Raw genomic sequence first — 15,388 nt, forward strand, 5'->3', positions numbered from 1 at the left:
GTACCTTGTAAATACCTTACAGGAGAACATTTTCTTTTCTTTTTAAATTTTTTAAATTTTTTTTATTGGTACATTGTAGTCATACATCTTAATGGGATAAAATATGGTGGAGGCATACATGCACAAATCACCCAATTAGCCCTTTCCCAATCCCCACCCCATTCCCTCCCCATCCCTCTTTTCCATGCTTGGCTTAGTGATTGACTTTGATATGTTTGTTTAAGTACATCATGTGCTTTAGGGAGCTTCCCTCTTCCTCCCTCCCATCCCTCAGTTAGGTCGTCTTATTTGCTCCTCTATAGGATCTCCTTCTTCATCTAGAGTTTCTCCTGTTACCCATTTCTCCCTACCTTTTGCATATTAGGGAAAGCATCTGATTTCTTTTTTTGTGACCGATTAATCTCCCTTAGCATAATGTCCCCCAGTTCCATCCATTTCCCTGTAAATGATGTAATTGTGTTTTTCTTTATGGCTGAGTAAAATTCCATTGTGGACATATCCCACAGTTTTGTAAGCCATTCATCTGTTGATGGACATCTTGGCTGGTTCCAGAGTTTGGCAGTGGTGAATTGTGCAGCTGTGAACATAGATAGGCATGCATTAGTTTGGTTTCCTTTCTTTTCCCATCCTTTGTGCCACTGTTTTCATACATTAACTTTTCTACGTTCATTATCTCCACAATCACTTGTATTTTTGCTTTAAATAATCAATTATTTTTAAAAGCATTTTAGTAACATTTTATTTGCCCATATACATGGTGTTTATGACATTCTTAATTCCTTTGGGGAAATTCAGATTTCCATCTCATATAATTTGTTTGCCTGAATAAATACATTATTTTAATGTTCGTATACTACAAGTCTGCTGGCAAATTTTCCCATTTCAAAAAAAGTCTTTTTTATGTTTTGAATAATATTTTTGCATGGAATGTGCTCTAGAATACTGTTGGTATTAATTTTATGCTTTAAAGATGTCAGTTAGCCAGGTATGATGATACATACCTTTAATCCTGGTACTTGGGAGGCTGAGATAGGAGGATCGTGAATTTAAGGTCACAGTCTCAACTTTTTTTTTTTTTTTTTTTGGTGGTGGTGGTACTGGTGATCCTGGAAACCCTTCTACCACCTATTATATATATATATATATATATATATATATATATATATATATATATATATATATAAATGGCTGAGTTATATATATATATATATATTTTTTTTTTTTTTTTAAATAGGGTCTCTTAAGCCAGCAAGGCTGGCTTCAAACCTGCGCGATCCTCCTATCTCCACCCCACAAGCACAGGGATTACAAACGTGCGCCACCACGTCCGGCCAGTCTCAACATTTTAACAAGGCCCTCAGCAACTTAGTGAGACCCTGTTTCACAATTAAAAAAAAAATAGGTCTGGGTATAACTTAGAGTTAGAATGCCCCTGGTTTCAACCTGCAGTGTCAGATAATAACTGTATTAAAGATGTCAGTCACTTGTCACTTCATTGTCTTTGTTTCTTCTGCTTGGAGTTTGTTGATTTGTGAATTTGTCATTTTCATCAGATTCGAAATTTTTGAATTATTACTTTCTTCCCCTCTATTCGGGATACCAATTACATCTACCTTTTAAACAAAGATTAATAGAGTGGCTGTATTCAGTCGATTACATGGATTAAGTGTGTTATATTTGTTTTGCTGGCTTGGCATTTGGTGCGTTTCTTCTTCCTTTTCGTTACAGGTCTGGCTGCATGCTCCATACGAGCTTCATCTTTCCTTATTTGAACACTTCATTGAACTGCTCACAGAGTCCAGGTATTAGTTACTGCCGTATAGTTTGCTGTTCAGTTATAGAAACGATGATAGCACAGGGTGTTAAATCTCCTTTCTCTTACAGTGAAGCATCAAAGAATGCCAAACTAATGAGGGAATTCCAGTTAATTCCAAAGCTGCTATTGACTCTTCGAGATATGTCTTTATCCCAGCCTACCATTGCTGCTATTAGTAATGTGCTGAGCTTTCTGCTGCAGGGCTTCCCCAACAGCAATGATCTGCTCAGGTAGGGAAAATTTCTATATTTGTCTTGTTAGTAATTGAAAATGCCAATCAGGCTAAGATGGATGTGATTGGTTACTTTGCCTATATAATGTCTGTGATGTTAGTACCATATGGGATATTTTGAAAGCATGGAAAACATGCAGTTTCTCAGGAGCAAAGCCAATTGCTGCCACTACTAAGTAATGGAATATTGCTGAGGAAACAAAAGTATGGGAATTAGCCCAGTGATATTGATTAGATTAACTGGGACATGAAAGTATTCAGTGTAGGAATTCTCAGTCTCCAGTCTTCTGACTCAGTCCTGCTATCTCTGATAAATATGTGCATAAGCATACACTTGCACAGGTGTGTGCACATGCATGCACACGTGAGCGCACGCACGCGCACACACACATACACACCTGTAATTGACATGCTCCATGCTACTGCTGTTCTATTTCATGTCTGTTGCTCAAATAGGCAGTGGTACTTTATTGTTGCATATCTGATTTTTGTATATTATTTTGCTGAAATAAGAAAAATGGAAGAAAAACTACTTATTTTCCTAGTAGAGAACTGCTTAAACTGGACATGATAACTACTTCTCGTGTAATCTCCCAGTTATCTTAAGTGAAATCATACCCATCTATTAGGTTGTTCTTAAAAGACTAATCTCTAGTCTCTGTATCTTGTAAACCACTCACTTTCGTGTGCATTTACCTTAAATACGTTTTTTTTTTTTTTTTTAACTTGGTAACATTTAAAATTGGAATTTGGAGAATTATCATTATCAGCATTTATTTACAATATACCCAAGCATTAAAATGGTCACTTTGCTGAAATTATCACCAAAACCTATCAAAGTTTTCATTTTTTCCCTACTTTATAAATGAAGAAATGAAAACCCAGACACACGTTAAACTACTTGACCCAGCTCACATAGCTAAAAAGAGTCAGAGCAGTCATGTGGTACACAGCTGTAATCCCAGTACTTAAGAGCCTGAGAGAGGAGGATTGTAGGTTCTTTGCCAGCCTCAGCAACTTAATAAGATCCTATTTCAAAACAAAAAGGGCTGGGGGTAGAGCTTAGAAGTAGAATGCCCCTTGGTTCAGTCCCTTATACCTAAAAAGGAAAGGTTACACTCAGGAACTTAACCTTACCTTATTTCTAAAACCCAAATTTTTAACCACTGGGCTACAGGGAATCCACACAGATAGCATCAAAGTTCTTGAACTTAACTCAGGGTGTTTGGTCTCATACTTCTGAAGGCCTACACACTCTCTCTCTATTTTAAAACTCTATTATTTATAATATTATTGGGGCTTGTCCAAGAGGAAGCAAGTTCAGTCATCTAAATATCCATAAAATTTTAAGTAAAGAATGCTGTTCTCTTTTTTACTTCTTTGTATTGTATTCTTTTGGGAAAAGAAAAATTCATGACTTCTTTTTTTTTATTTAAAGGTTTGGCCAGTTTATTTCTTCTACTTTGCCAACCTTTGCAATTTGTGAAAAATTTGTAGTAATGGAAATAAATAATGAAGAGAAACTTGACATTGGTGAGTTGATCTTAGAATTTGGGGAAGGTAGTAATTAATTACTGTATCCTTTTCTGACACAAATTAACTCTGAATTATGATAATGTTATATAACTTTTCTCTCTACATTACATATTTTGGTCTTTCAAATTTTATATCAAATCTATGTAATGTGGAGAAATATTACATTGCTTTCAAAATTTAATAGGTTATGAATTTTACATTAAAAATAAAATATTTCCAACTGGGCGTGGTGGCGCATGCTTTAATCCCAGCATTTGGGAGGTTCAGACAGGAGCATCGCACAGGTTCAAAGCCAGCCTCAGCTACTTAGTGAGGCTCTTAGCAACTTAGTGAGACACTGCTTCCAAATAAAATATAAAATAGGTCTGGGAGTATAGCCTGGAAGTAGAAAAGACCCTGGGTTCCACCCCCAGTACCACAAAAAAGAAAAAAAGAAAAAGTAAAATCATATATTTCCTATTATTAGAACATTCATAGCAATATTCCTTTAACTAGCAAGGCCTTCTATTATAATTGGAGCATTATTTGCTCAAGAAACTTAATACTTGCTAAAGGTAAATTATATCTTTATTACTATTATTTTTATTTTCCTATTAAGTATTTTCTAGTCACTGGGAAAAAAACACTTTGCTAGAATCATTTTATGTAAATATAATATAAAATTAGTTTTATATCATGAAGTAACTTTATAAGTTGTGCTGAGTCTGTGACAACTTTTTTTAATGCACTTTTATTTCTTCTCTTTCCATATATCTTTTGTTATGTTTTCTAGGACAGGAATGTTGATTGAAAAGCCCTAAAGTGGCCTTTTAAATTTACCTCAGTAACTAAATTCACAGATTTTATACAGTTGACCTTCCATATCCCTAATTTCTACGTCTGTGGATTCATCCATGTACTGAACATATTCAGAAAACAAAAAAATGCATCTGACCTGAAGATGTACAGATTTTTTTGTGTGTCATTATTCCCTGAATAATTCTATTCAACAATAGCAACTGTTTATGTAGGATTTATATATTAGTTATGAGTAATCTAAATATGATTTCAGATATACAGTAGTGTTTGCATAGGTTTCATTTTATTTAAGGGACTTGAGCATCTGTGGATTTTGGTGTATGTAGGGGATTTGAAACCATCCCCCATAGATACTGAGAGATGACTATACTTTGAACATTATTTGTTATTACCCTATTACATTATCTCAAAGTCATATCACATACATGATTTTCTTTGAATTCTTACAACCCTAACATATGGTATGGTTTTGATAAGACAATTGCAAATTACCAACCAATTCCCCTTGGAAGAAGGGGAATGAGCTCCCCTTGCTGAACTTGATGCATCTAAGATGAATTGAGCACTAAATTAGCATTTTAAAGACATTTTTATAGTCTGTGCCCAAACAAGTAAAAGTTATAACTATGACAAATTTCTGAGCCTCAGTTTTAAAAAAAGGGAAATGCATAGATCGTCACTAATTACCCTACTGCTGAGTCCATGACAACTGAGCTAGCCAGGGACTGTGGGCTGTGAGGCCCAAGCCACGTGCTCCCAGAACCTCTGAAACCACCAAGAACCTGAGCCGTCTCTCTCCCTTTCTTTTCCAGTTTCTCCTGTGCATTTCTATGTCTCAGTTCTATGCTGTAATTCTGACTTTTCTATATGTATGGTATTTATTGAATAAGTTTATGTTTTCTGTCTTCAGTTTTTTAATCTGGTGACTTTAAATGTGTCCTTCAAAAAAAAAAACAAAATAAAAGTCTGGGAGGTTGAAAATCTGTAGTAACTTATTATTTTTATTCATATGTTTCTTATTCAATGGCTTTACCCCTGTTGGAGAGAGGGTAATATTAATATAAAAGAGATATTTTAACCTCGAAAGCAAACTTACAAGTTTTCAAATTAATCAAAGCCTTTATTATCACTAGTTTCAATGATGTCACATTAAATGCATTTTTTAGGGTTCTTAGAGAAAGTACTCAACTGACAGTTTTCTTATTTGCTTTAATAGTAAATACTTGTAGTATATTTTCTAATATATTTAGTTTTCAGTGAAATTTCAAAGAATCCTGTTGGATATTTTATACTAGCTTTTTAAAAGTATTTGTTTTCATTTTAGGAACTGAAGAAGAGTTTGGAGGTCTTGCATCTGCTAATCTTATACTTTTGAGGAACAGGCTTCTAGATATCTTGCTAAAACTAATTTATACATCTAAAGAAAAGACAAGCATTAACTTGCAGTAAGTGAAATCTTTTTAGAATTGATGGCAAAAGAAGGAATTGGACTGTCTCTATATAGATTTTTTTAACCCTGGAATTTTTAGTTTTCTAAAAATGAAACAGTCATATTTTTTGTTTTAACTCGAAATTCTAATCCTTGAAATTTTGTTTTCTTAAATTCATCTGCTTTTGAATAGAGCTTGTGAAGAGCTGGTCAAGACACTGGGCTTTGACTGGATCATGATGTTTATGGAAGAGCACCTGCATTCCACCACAGTGACGGCAGCCATGAGGATTCTGGTTGTCCTGCTGAGTAATCAGTCTATACTCATCAAGTTTAAAGAAGGACTCAGTGGTGGAGGATGGCTGGAACAGACAGATTCCGTCCTAACTAACAAGATCGGAACCGTGTTAGGTATGGGACTTAGGTAGTCAGCTGCTTTAAAGTAAGCTGTTGTGTGATTGTGGGGGGAGGAGGTTTTTTTTATCTGCTAACCATTCAGAGGTGTTAATTTTAATTTATGATAGAATAAAAAGCCTAGAAGTTTTCAAATTCAAACTAAAGTCAGAGCTAAGATAATAAAACTTAAAAACTTAGATCTAATTTCATGTTAGCAATACAGGTTCTTTTCTGATTATAAGTAAATAATGAGCTAGTTATTATTAAAACTAAATTAGTAGTAATAATGTTTATTTTGAATGCTTACTCTTAATGTCAGTTACTGAATACTTGCCATGTCCTAACATTTAATTTGCACAATAACTGAAGTTTAAATGCCATCATACCCATTTTACAGATTAGAAACACAAGGAATGGGGTGAAGTCACTTATCACACAGCTAGGAAGTGTCAAAATTTGGGTCCTGGTAATTCCTGCCCAGAGCACATACTTTCAGCAGTCCTGTCACAAATCCACTCGAGTGCTCAAGCATGATTGGCACTTTAGTCACAGCTCTTTATACTCTGCTCACTCGCACTATAGCTATCTCCAGCATGCAACTGAACATTGGTGTGATGTTAGGAAGGTGGAATTTACTAATTTCTTAGATTTATTTGAACTGTCTTGTTTCTGTTCATATTCGTGATTTTACTTTGGAAAATACATGTTTGAAAATAAGCTTTTCATTGAAAAGTATAGTTATTAAATTATGAAAATACTTTAAAGATAGAGATTTTACCGGGCGTTGTGGTGCACGCTTGTAATCCCCGCGCTTGGGAGCCTGAGACAGAAGGATCACGCAGGTTTGAAGCCAGCCTCAACTACTTAGTGATGCTCTCAGCAACTTAGTGAGACCCTGTTTCCAAATAAAATAGAAAATGGGTCTGGGAGTGTAGCCCAGAGGTAGATAGCCTCTGGGTTCCACCCCCAGTATCACCAAAAAATAATAAATAAATAAATAAATAAATAAATAAATAAAGACATTTAACATTATGTAACATTATATAAATCATATATCATATGGTCTGTCTTGTTGTCAGGAGTTTGTATTAAAAATTTCTGTTCACCACCAGATGGGTGGTGCATATCTGTGATCCCAGTACTTGGGTGGCTGAGACAGGAGGATCACAGATTGGAGGCCAACCCCCAGCAACTTAGCAAGACTTAGTGGGGTATACTTCGGAGGTGGAATGCACTTGGGTTCAGTCTCTAGTGCCAGTTTTTAAGAAAAGAATTTCTGTTTATCTGTGTTAGAAGAAACAGAATTTAATATGCAGTTTATTTATTTAAAAAATGTTTAAGAGCCGGGCTCCGGGCATGGTGGCGCACGCTTGTAATCCCCATGCTTGGGAGGCGGAGACAGGAGGATCGCTCAGGTTCAAAACCAGTTTCGCAGGCTTAAGAGACCCTGTTTCCAAATAAAAAAATATATTTAAGAAAAATAGGTGTCTGGGAGTGTAGCCTGGAGGTAGAATGGTTTCCAGGAACCCCAGTTCCACCCAAAAAAAATGTAGCCAGGCGTGGTGGCACACGTTTGTAATCCCCGCGCGTGAGAGGCGGAGACAGGAGGATCATGCAGGTTCGAAGCCAGCTGCACTGGCTTAAGAGACCCTGTTTCCAAATCTAAAAAAGTATAGTCTGGGAGTGTAGCCTGGAGGTAGAAGGGCTTCCAGAAACCCCAGTACCACCAAAAACAAACAAACAAACAAACAAAAAAAACATTGTGTGTGTGTGTGTGTGTGTGTGTGTGTGTGTGCGCGCGCGCATAAGAGCCAGGCATGGTGGAGCACACTTAGCACACTTGTATTCCCAGTACATGGGAATCTGAGACAGGAGAATCACAGGTTCGAGGCCAGCCTCAGCATAGTAATAATCATCAACCTAGTAAGACCTTGTTCCCAAATAAGAAATAAAAATTTGGGTTGGGGGTATAGCTCAAAAGTAGAATGCCTCTGAGTTCAATTCCTAAACCCATAAAAATAAATGAATAAATAAATAAGTAAATAAAATGTAAAAGTATCAATAGGTAAATGTTCCTGTATTACATCAACTTCAAACTATAAGAAATAGTTTTTAACATAGTACTGTACTATTTTGTTGTTATTTCATATGTGGAAAGTATCTGAAGAAATTTCTATGAGATAAAGAAGTGATGCAATTGCCATTTTACCAAGAAATTATTTTTTTAAAAAAACCATCTGCTTTAAATATGTTTTAAATGCCCGTTATACAAAATTTGGTACTCTGAAAATTGGACCAATATTTTGCATGGATCCTGAGGAAGACTATAACTTATGCATGTGGTCATTCAGAGCAGCCTTTTCTCTTCTCTGTCACTTCAGTGATATTGGGAAGAGGTGCTTTCCTCATGTCTGATCTGACTTCCTACCTTAAAATGTGTTTATCCATCATGTATACTTGTTTGCATATTGCACATGCTGCTATGATTTCAAAAAAACAATCTAAATGTTCAGTTTAAGTTTCATCCCATTTACTTTTTCCTGAATAGGTAATAGGTAACACATACATATATGTCTATATGGCATATATATATATAACCTCATTTTATTATATTTCTCATTGATGTGATGAGCAACCTAAGTATTTTGACTTTTCAATTCAGATTTATTAATTTCTGTCATATTCATACCTATATATATACACAAACTCTCTCTCTCTCTCTCTCTTTCTCTCTCTCTCACACACACACACACACACACACACACACACACACACCCTTCACTGTGAGCCAGGCATGTGTCATCTCTGTAATCCCATTTATTCAGGAGGCTGAGGCAGGATGATCACAAGCTTGAAGCCAGTCAGGGAAACTTAGCAAGACCCTCTTTTAAAATACAATTTGTGAAAGAGTAAGTTGCAGCTCAGTGGCAGAGTACTTGTTTAGCATGCACAAGACTGGGTTCAATCCCCAGTACCACAAACACATGCAAAAATACCTTCCACATACTTGAAACTTGGATCTGAATTAATGCTTATTGCCAATATTCCATTAAATATTCCTTAGGATTAATTGTAGGGGGAGAATAGTGTAAAACTATTAAGAAAGGAAACATAATACTTATATTGGCTTTTGTTTGTTTTATTTGGCAGTGCCAGGGATGGAACCAGGGCCTCCTGCATGTTAAGCAAGTGCTCTTCTACTGAGCTACACCCCTATCCCTATGCTATTGGTTTTCTTCTAAGACCTGCAGTTTAACAAAAATTATTTTCCAAGCAGAGTATGGTGGTCCACACCTATAATCCCAGTACTTGGGAGGCTGAGACAAGAGTTTCAAGCACAGCCTCAGCAAGTAGTGAGACTCATCAATCTAGCAAAACCCTGCTTCAAAATAAAAATAAGAAATTAGACTGCAGGTGTAGCTCAGGGGTAGAATGCCTCTGGGTCCAATGCCCTTTACTACACACACACACACACACACACACACACACACACACACATTATTTTTGTACTTAATATGTAAAATACCACTTTTATGTTAATAATATTCTTTAGAATTTACTGTGAACAGAAGTCAACCCAATATGCTAATCCAACCAGCCTTTCAAAAGTGTAGCAATATCATTAACAGGGGCAAGGAAGACATCATAATTTTACAGGCTCTGAAATAGACATCAGGTTCCAAATCCTAGTGCCACTACTCATTAACTTGGTGACTTTGAACTAATTATGTATTTTCTGTGCTATAAAAATGATAATAGCAATTTCTAACTCACATTTTCATTGTGATTCAGAAATGATATGGTATATGAAAGAGCTTGGTAAATTGCTGTACAATTTTTTGTTAATTAGTGGAACATACTTTAGAAGACTAATTAACACATCACACAGCAATTAGTTTAGAGAAAATAACTTAAAAAGCAACCTAGACATAAATTGTTCTTTTGTTATATTAAATAGTAGCAGCAAATATATACTTTCTTCATCCTAGAGAAAAGACAGGGAAAAAAAGTGGATCTATTTGGACTATAAATTGCTTCAGAGTGAAAATCAGTTCCTCATCTTTTCTTGCTATGCCTAAAGATTTCTACTGAAAATTTGGGCAAGATTCACTCTGTGCTGAACACCTTATCCTCTGCTTGGGAGAGCAAAACAAACATGTTTGAGTTGTATTCTGAAGTTTGTTGTATAGCAGAGGAAACAAGATTGATGGAAACAAGGTTGCTATAAACTGTATTAATAAGCGCTGTGCATCTCCTGAAACAGCTGGTTTTCTGCAGAGAACTTTGGATGGTCAGCTCAGCCCCCAGAGAGCTACAGCTGAGGTGGGCTTGCGTTTGCTTGGTAGCATTCCCAGACAGTACAGAGCATGGTGTGAAGAAAGATTATTTATTTGTTTGTTATTTAGTCTTGTCTCTAAATCTGTAGGTAATTAAAAACTAACTTGTTTATTATGATTTTTAGGACAAATGAACGTATTAACTTTTGTACAAAGTACATATATGTATATGTTACTTTCTTGGTGCATTATAATCTCATATAATAATGTAGTTCACAGTGATAGTGACATACATGCACACAGCACTTGCTGAGCCTCCCCTTCCCACCCCACCTTGCCCATACAGGATACTGAGATTGACCTTGGTGTTCTCACATATGTATATAATTTAAGTGGAACTGATTCCATCATTGATTCTCCCTCTTCCCTCCACCCCCACACACACCCAGATCACCTACCTTCCTGGCTTTACTGGAGTTTCTCCTCTATTATCTGAAGCCCCTCTCATATCCCAGTTATGCTCTAGCTTCCAAATATGAAGGAAGATATTTAACCCTTCACTTTCTGGCTGGCTAATCTCACCATAATGTTTTCCAGGTCCATTTTCCTACAAATGACATTATTTTTTTCTTCTTTATTGCTGAGTAGAATTCCATTGTGTGTATATCCCATAATTTTTAATTCATTCATCTTTTGATAGACACCTAGTTTGGTTCCATAATTTGGCTATTGTGAGTGTTGCTGCGATAAGCATGGGCATACATATATTTCAAGGATATTGTAGCATCATCTGTTTTGGCTATATTTTGAATATCAGGGTTTTTTCCCCCCTCTAGGGAAATATAACTAAGAATATTAGAGTTCTTCTGATTTTTTTTTTTTTTTTTTTTTTTGGTGATACTAGAGATAAAAGCCTGAGCTTCATGGATTAGTAAGCACTCTAATTCTTAGTGGCACACCCAGCCCTAACATCATTCTTTTAATGTGTAGAATTTATATCACTTTAAGAAACATTTTCAAGCACTTGCATCTAATTGTGCCAGCTATATTTCAGCACCTGTATCCTCATAGACAGGCTTGCTAAACTCAAACAGATGATAAAGCAAAACTTTTACTGAAAGATTAATTCAGCAGTTGAATAGTTAATTGCCCATTTATATGCATGTTCAGGGTAGAAGTGTTTCACATACTGAGTTACTTCTATCTTTGTCTATGCAGTGTGTTTTCAGTTGTTAATTTTATTAAATATTTCCTCTTCTCTTAGGATTCAACGTGGGCAGGAGTGCCGGTGGGAGATCAACGGTCAGGGAGATTAACCGGGATGCTTGCCATTTTCCTGGTTTTCCAGTTCTTCAGTCATTCCTTCCTAAGCACACTAATGTCCCCGCCCTCTATTTTCTCCTCATGGCATTGTTTCTGCAGCAGCCAGTTAGTGAGCTGCCTGAGAACCTGCAGGTCAGTGTGCCTGTTGTCATCAGCAGCCGATGTAAGCAGGGTGGCCAGGTAGGAATTATCTAGTAAGGTGTAATTGTAATTGTGTATTCAAAAACATCACCAGAGGGCAATGGGCTAATCACTGTAAAATCAATTATCAATTTCACTATTTTTCTCACATTTAAGGTTTGATTTGGGATAGAAAACTTTGAAAATTCTACAGCTAATTTTCCTCCCCCAAAAAGTCGTTTATCACGGATCTTTATTTCTTTTAGTTACTCTGTGATTGCATATGCATAAGAACTTTGGGTGATAGTCATGGTGATAAAAAGAATTCTTTTACATTATATTATATATGGTACAAGTTCTGATTAGAAAATTACTTTTAATTAATTAGAAAATTACTTTTAATTTCTTGATGATAGAGAAGATCATGTTAGGAAAACAGGCTTTGACTTTTCATTAAAGACTATCATGGCCGGGCGTGGTGGCGCACGCTTGTAATCCCCACGCTTGGGAGGCAGAGACAGGAGGATCACGCAGGTTCGAAGCCAGCCACACGCGCTGGCTTAGGAGACCCTGTTTCCAAATAAAAATGTAAAAATAGGTCTGGGAGTGTAGCCCGGAGGTAGAAGGGCTTTCAGGAACCCCAGTACCACCAAAAAAAAAAAAAAAAAAGACTATCATGGATGTGTACATGAAGGTTGTGTTTGTGGCAGTACACTGACTTAGAAATTTAGCTTTTTTAATTTTTTTTTGGTGGTACTGGGAATGGAACCCTTCTACCTCCAGGCTACACTCCCAGGCCTATTTTATATTTTATTTGGAAACAGGGTCTCTTAAGCCAGCGCAGCTGGCTTTGAACCTGTGCGATTCTCCTGTCTCCACTTCCCAAGCGCAGGGATTACAAGCGTGCGCCACCATGCCCAGCTAAAGAAATTTAGCTTTTAAACTCAAATCTACTTCCATCCAATGTCAAATGATGTTCAAATCAATTTTAGTAGTTGACAAAACCTTTAAAGAGAAATCATGTAAGCTGTAGCCTTACATTAAATCAAGATACAAATTCACGCCTAGCAGAGTTTGGTTGCTTATGCAGTTTTCAAAACACACATGATATTATAGTCATTAAGTACTATATAAAACTGTTAAGGATAAGTCTCAAATTTTACTGTCAAATATTATCCATAAGTGATCTAAATTTGAATCAGAGCATTGCTGAGTATGGGGTTGGGGGAGTGAGTTCATCTGCTTTTATGAAAGATCCTGCTTTAAAATCATCACTTCTATAATTTCATCTCTTAGCTAGTTAACATATATTTTATTTGTGCATATTTTCTTTAGACTAAAAAGGTAGAATGCAGTGTTTTAAGTGGGTATCTAAGATAGGATCCAGGATGATCTGTAATATAACTATAAAAATGACTTTTGAAATGTAGAATGGAGGGGTACTAGGTCTCTGTTTCTTTCTTGTTGTTCACTTAAAAAAAAATAGTTTCAAATAAATTTGAGAGTCTCTTCTGAAAAAAGTTAATAGTGGCTAATCTTGAATCCCATTGACCTCTGCAGTTTGATTTGGATTCTATCTGGACATTTATCTTTGGAGTTCCTGCCTCCAGTGGAACTGTGGTCTCTTCTATCCACAATGTGTGTACAGAAGCTGCTTTTTTATTGTTGGGAATGCTGCGCAGCATGCTGAACTCAGTGAGTTACTAAGATAATAAAACCTGGTGATAGTCCACCTGCTTATAATTATTATTCTTCAGTAAGGAAATCTATTTACCACATTGTCTCTGGAAATTCATTAATATAAAGATAGACTGCAGTTGGTAAGACCAGAGACTCTGGGACCGGTCCTGCCACTGATACTTCAAACCTGGTTCTTCTGTGAGTCTCAGTTTCTCTAATTTAAAAGGTTGATGATAATAGAATTTACATTTTAGGGTTTTGAGGGTTTAATGGAGTCGTATATAAATAAAATATTTACAAGAGTGTCTGGCATATAGTCAGTGCTTCATAAGTATTAATTGATAATGTTAGTTTAGTAAAAAATATACTATAATGTATATAATATATAATTAATATATTTTTATATAAGTTATTAATAATACATTGGACTTTTAAAATGACTCTCAGGTTAAAAATGTTAGCAGTGTAAATTTCATTTTATTTCTTGTGGTTTTTTTCTATTCTGCTTATTTCTTAGAAATGAAGAATTTATAAAAATTAAAGTGGCAAAATTTATGTTCCTATCTATCTTACAGAAATACTGTGAATAATTACTTAATTTGTTCATCCAATATAGGATTATGTTTAAGGGGAAATAGTGGCTTTCATTCCTGTAATTATGTGAACCTGAGAAATCTTAGTCAAAACACTTGTTATGCCATCTAAGAACAAAAATCACTATTAATTCTTTTTTGGTGCATATTCATAAACAAATACAAAATTTTAAGTTAAAGTCACTCTCTGGAAAGTATCAGAAGACATACATCATTTACTATAGTTTTTATCACTGTCATCTTTGCTGTTATGTGATGCTTCAGCATTGTTGCTGTTATGCATATGACAGTGTGAGGCCCAGAATGATGAAGCAGCCTCCTCTCCTCTTCCTCCTAATGCGGTCCCAGTGCACACGTGGCAGTATTTATGGTAACATGGATTGCCATGGATTACTCTGGCAATATTCACAGTGATAATGATAAATAATCAAAATTGCTGGCCCCAGTTAGCTGAGCTGTGAGTACTCCATTGCAGACAAAATCCTCCCTGTTTCTGGGGCTATTGTTAATTTTCTTGATGACTTCTAAATCTGATGACATGGATGTACACACATGCTTTTTGCTCATGTGGGTAGACTTTGATTATATTCAGTTTCAGAAGAACAGTATTTAACAGATTCTTGCAGTAATTTTTAGCAGTGTTGACTTCTCTAACATATTCCCTCATCCCTGTGACAGCCTTGGCAATCAGAAGAAGAGGGGTCTTGGCTCCGAGAATACCCAGTGACGCTGATGCAGTTCTTTAGATACTTATATCACAACGTCCCAGACCTCGCCTCCATGTGGATGAGCCCTGATTTCCTGTGTGCGCTAGCAGCAACTGTCTTCCCTTTCAATATTCGCCCTTACTCAGAGATGGTAGGAAAGGGGGAGGAAAATGTCAAAACTGGAATTAGTCTGTCCCAATGGTTAGCAGATTTTTTTTTTTTTTTTTTTTTTTTTTTTTGCTGATCTTTTAAGCTTCTAGTGAAGTTACAGTTTCATGACTTTGTATACCGCCTCCTATATCTTTGTGCATCTGGCTCCCTACACTTTGCTCCTGCTTCCCCTACGACAGCACTGAGCTCAACTACCTGTTTTCATTTACTATATTCTTCTAAGTTCCTTTTAGTACTTCCCCTCTCCAAGTGGTTGTTGATACATTTCTTATTTTATATGATGATACCTTTGTAGTTATAAAATGTTGTT

The 15,388-nt window shown here is 36.0% G+C and overlaps 1 protein-coding gene across 2 annotated transcripts in view; it reads left to right on the forward strand.

The window, feature by feature from the left end:
• Positions 1–15,388, forward strand: part of WDFY3 (WD repeat and FYVE domain containing 3) — a gene marked incomplete at both ends in the record, with an annotated part of 188,199 nt that overhangs the window by 93,917 nt on the left and 78,894 nt on the right. For both annotated transcript variants that reach the window (XM_080697358.1, XM_080697357.1), the window contains 8 exons: positions 1,729–1,802; positions 1,885–2,046; positions 3,487–3,581; positions 5,707–5,827; positions 6,005–6,222; positions 11,749–11,987; positions 13,488–13,622; positions 14,879–15,058. In XM_080697358.1, coding sequence (XP_080553484.1) covers positions 1,729–1,802; positions 1,885–2,046; positions 3,487–3,581; positions 5,707–5,827; positions 6,005–6,222; positions 11,749–11,987; positions 13,488–13,622; positions 14,879–15,058 — 1,224 coding nt within the window. The remainder of the gene's footprint in view (positions 1–1,728; positions 1,803–1,884; positions 2,047–3,486; positions 3,582–5,706; positions 5,828–6,004; positions 6,223–11,748; positions 11,988–13,487; positions 13,623–14,878; positions 15,059–15,388) is intronic.

The sequence above is a fragment of the Muscardinus avellanarius genome, assembly GCF_963383645.1.
Source record: "Muscardinus avellanarius genome assembly, chromosome: 6".
In the NCBI taxonomy this organism is placed as follows: Eukaryota; Metazoa; Chordata; class Mammalia; order Rodentia; family Gliridae; genus Muscardinus; species Muscardinus avellanarius.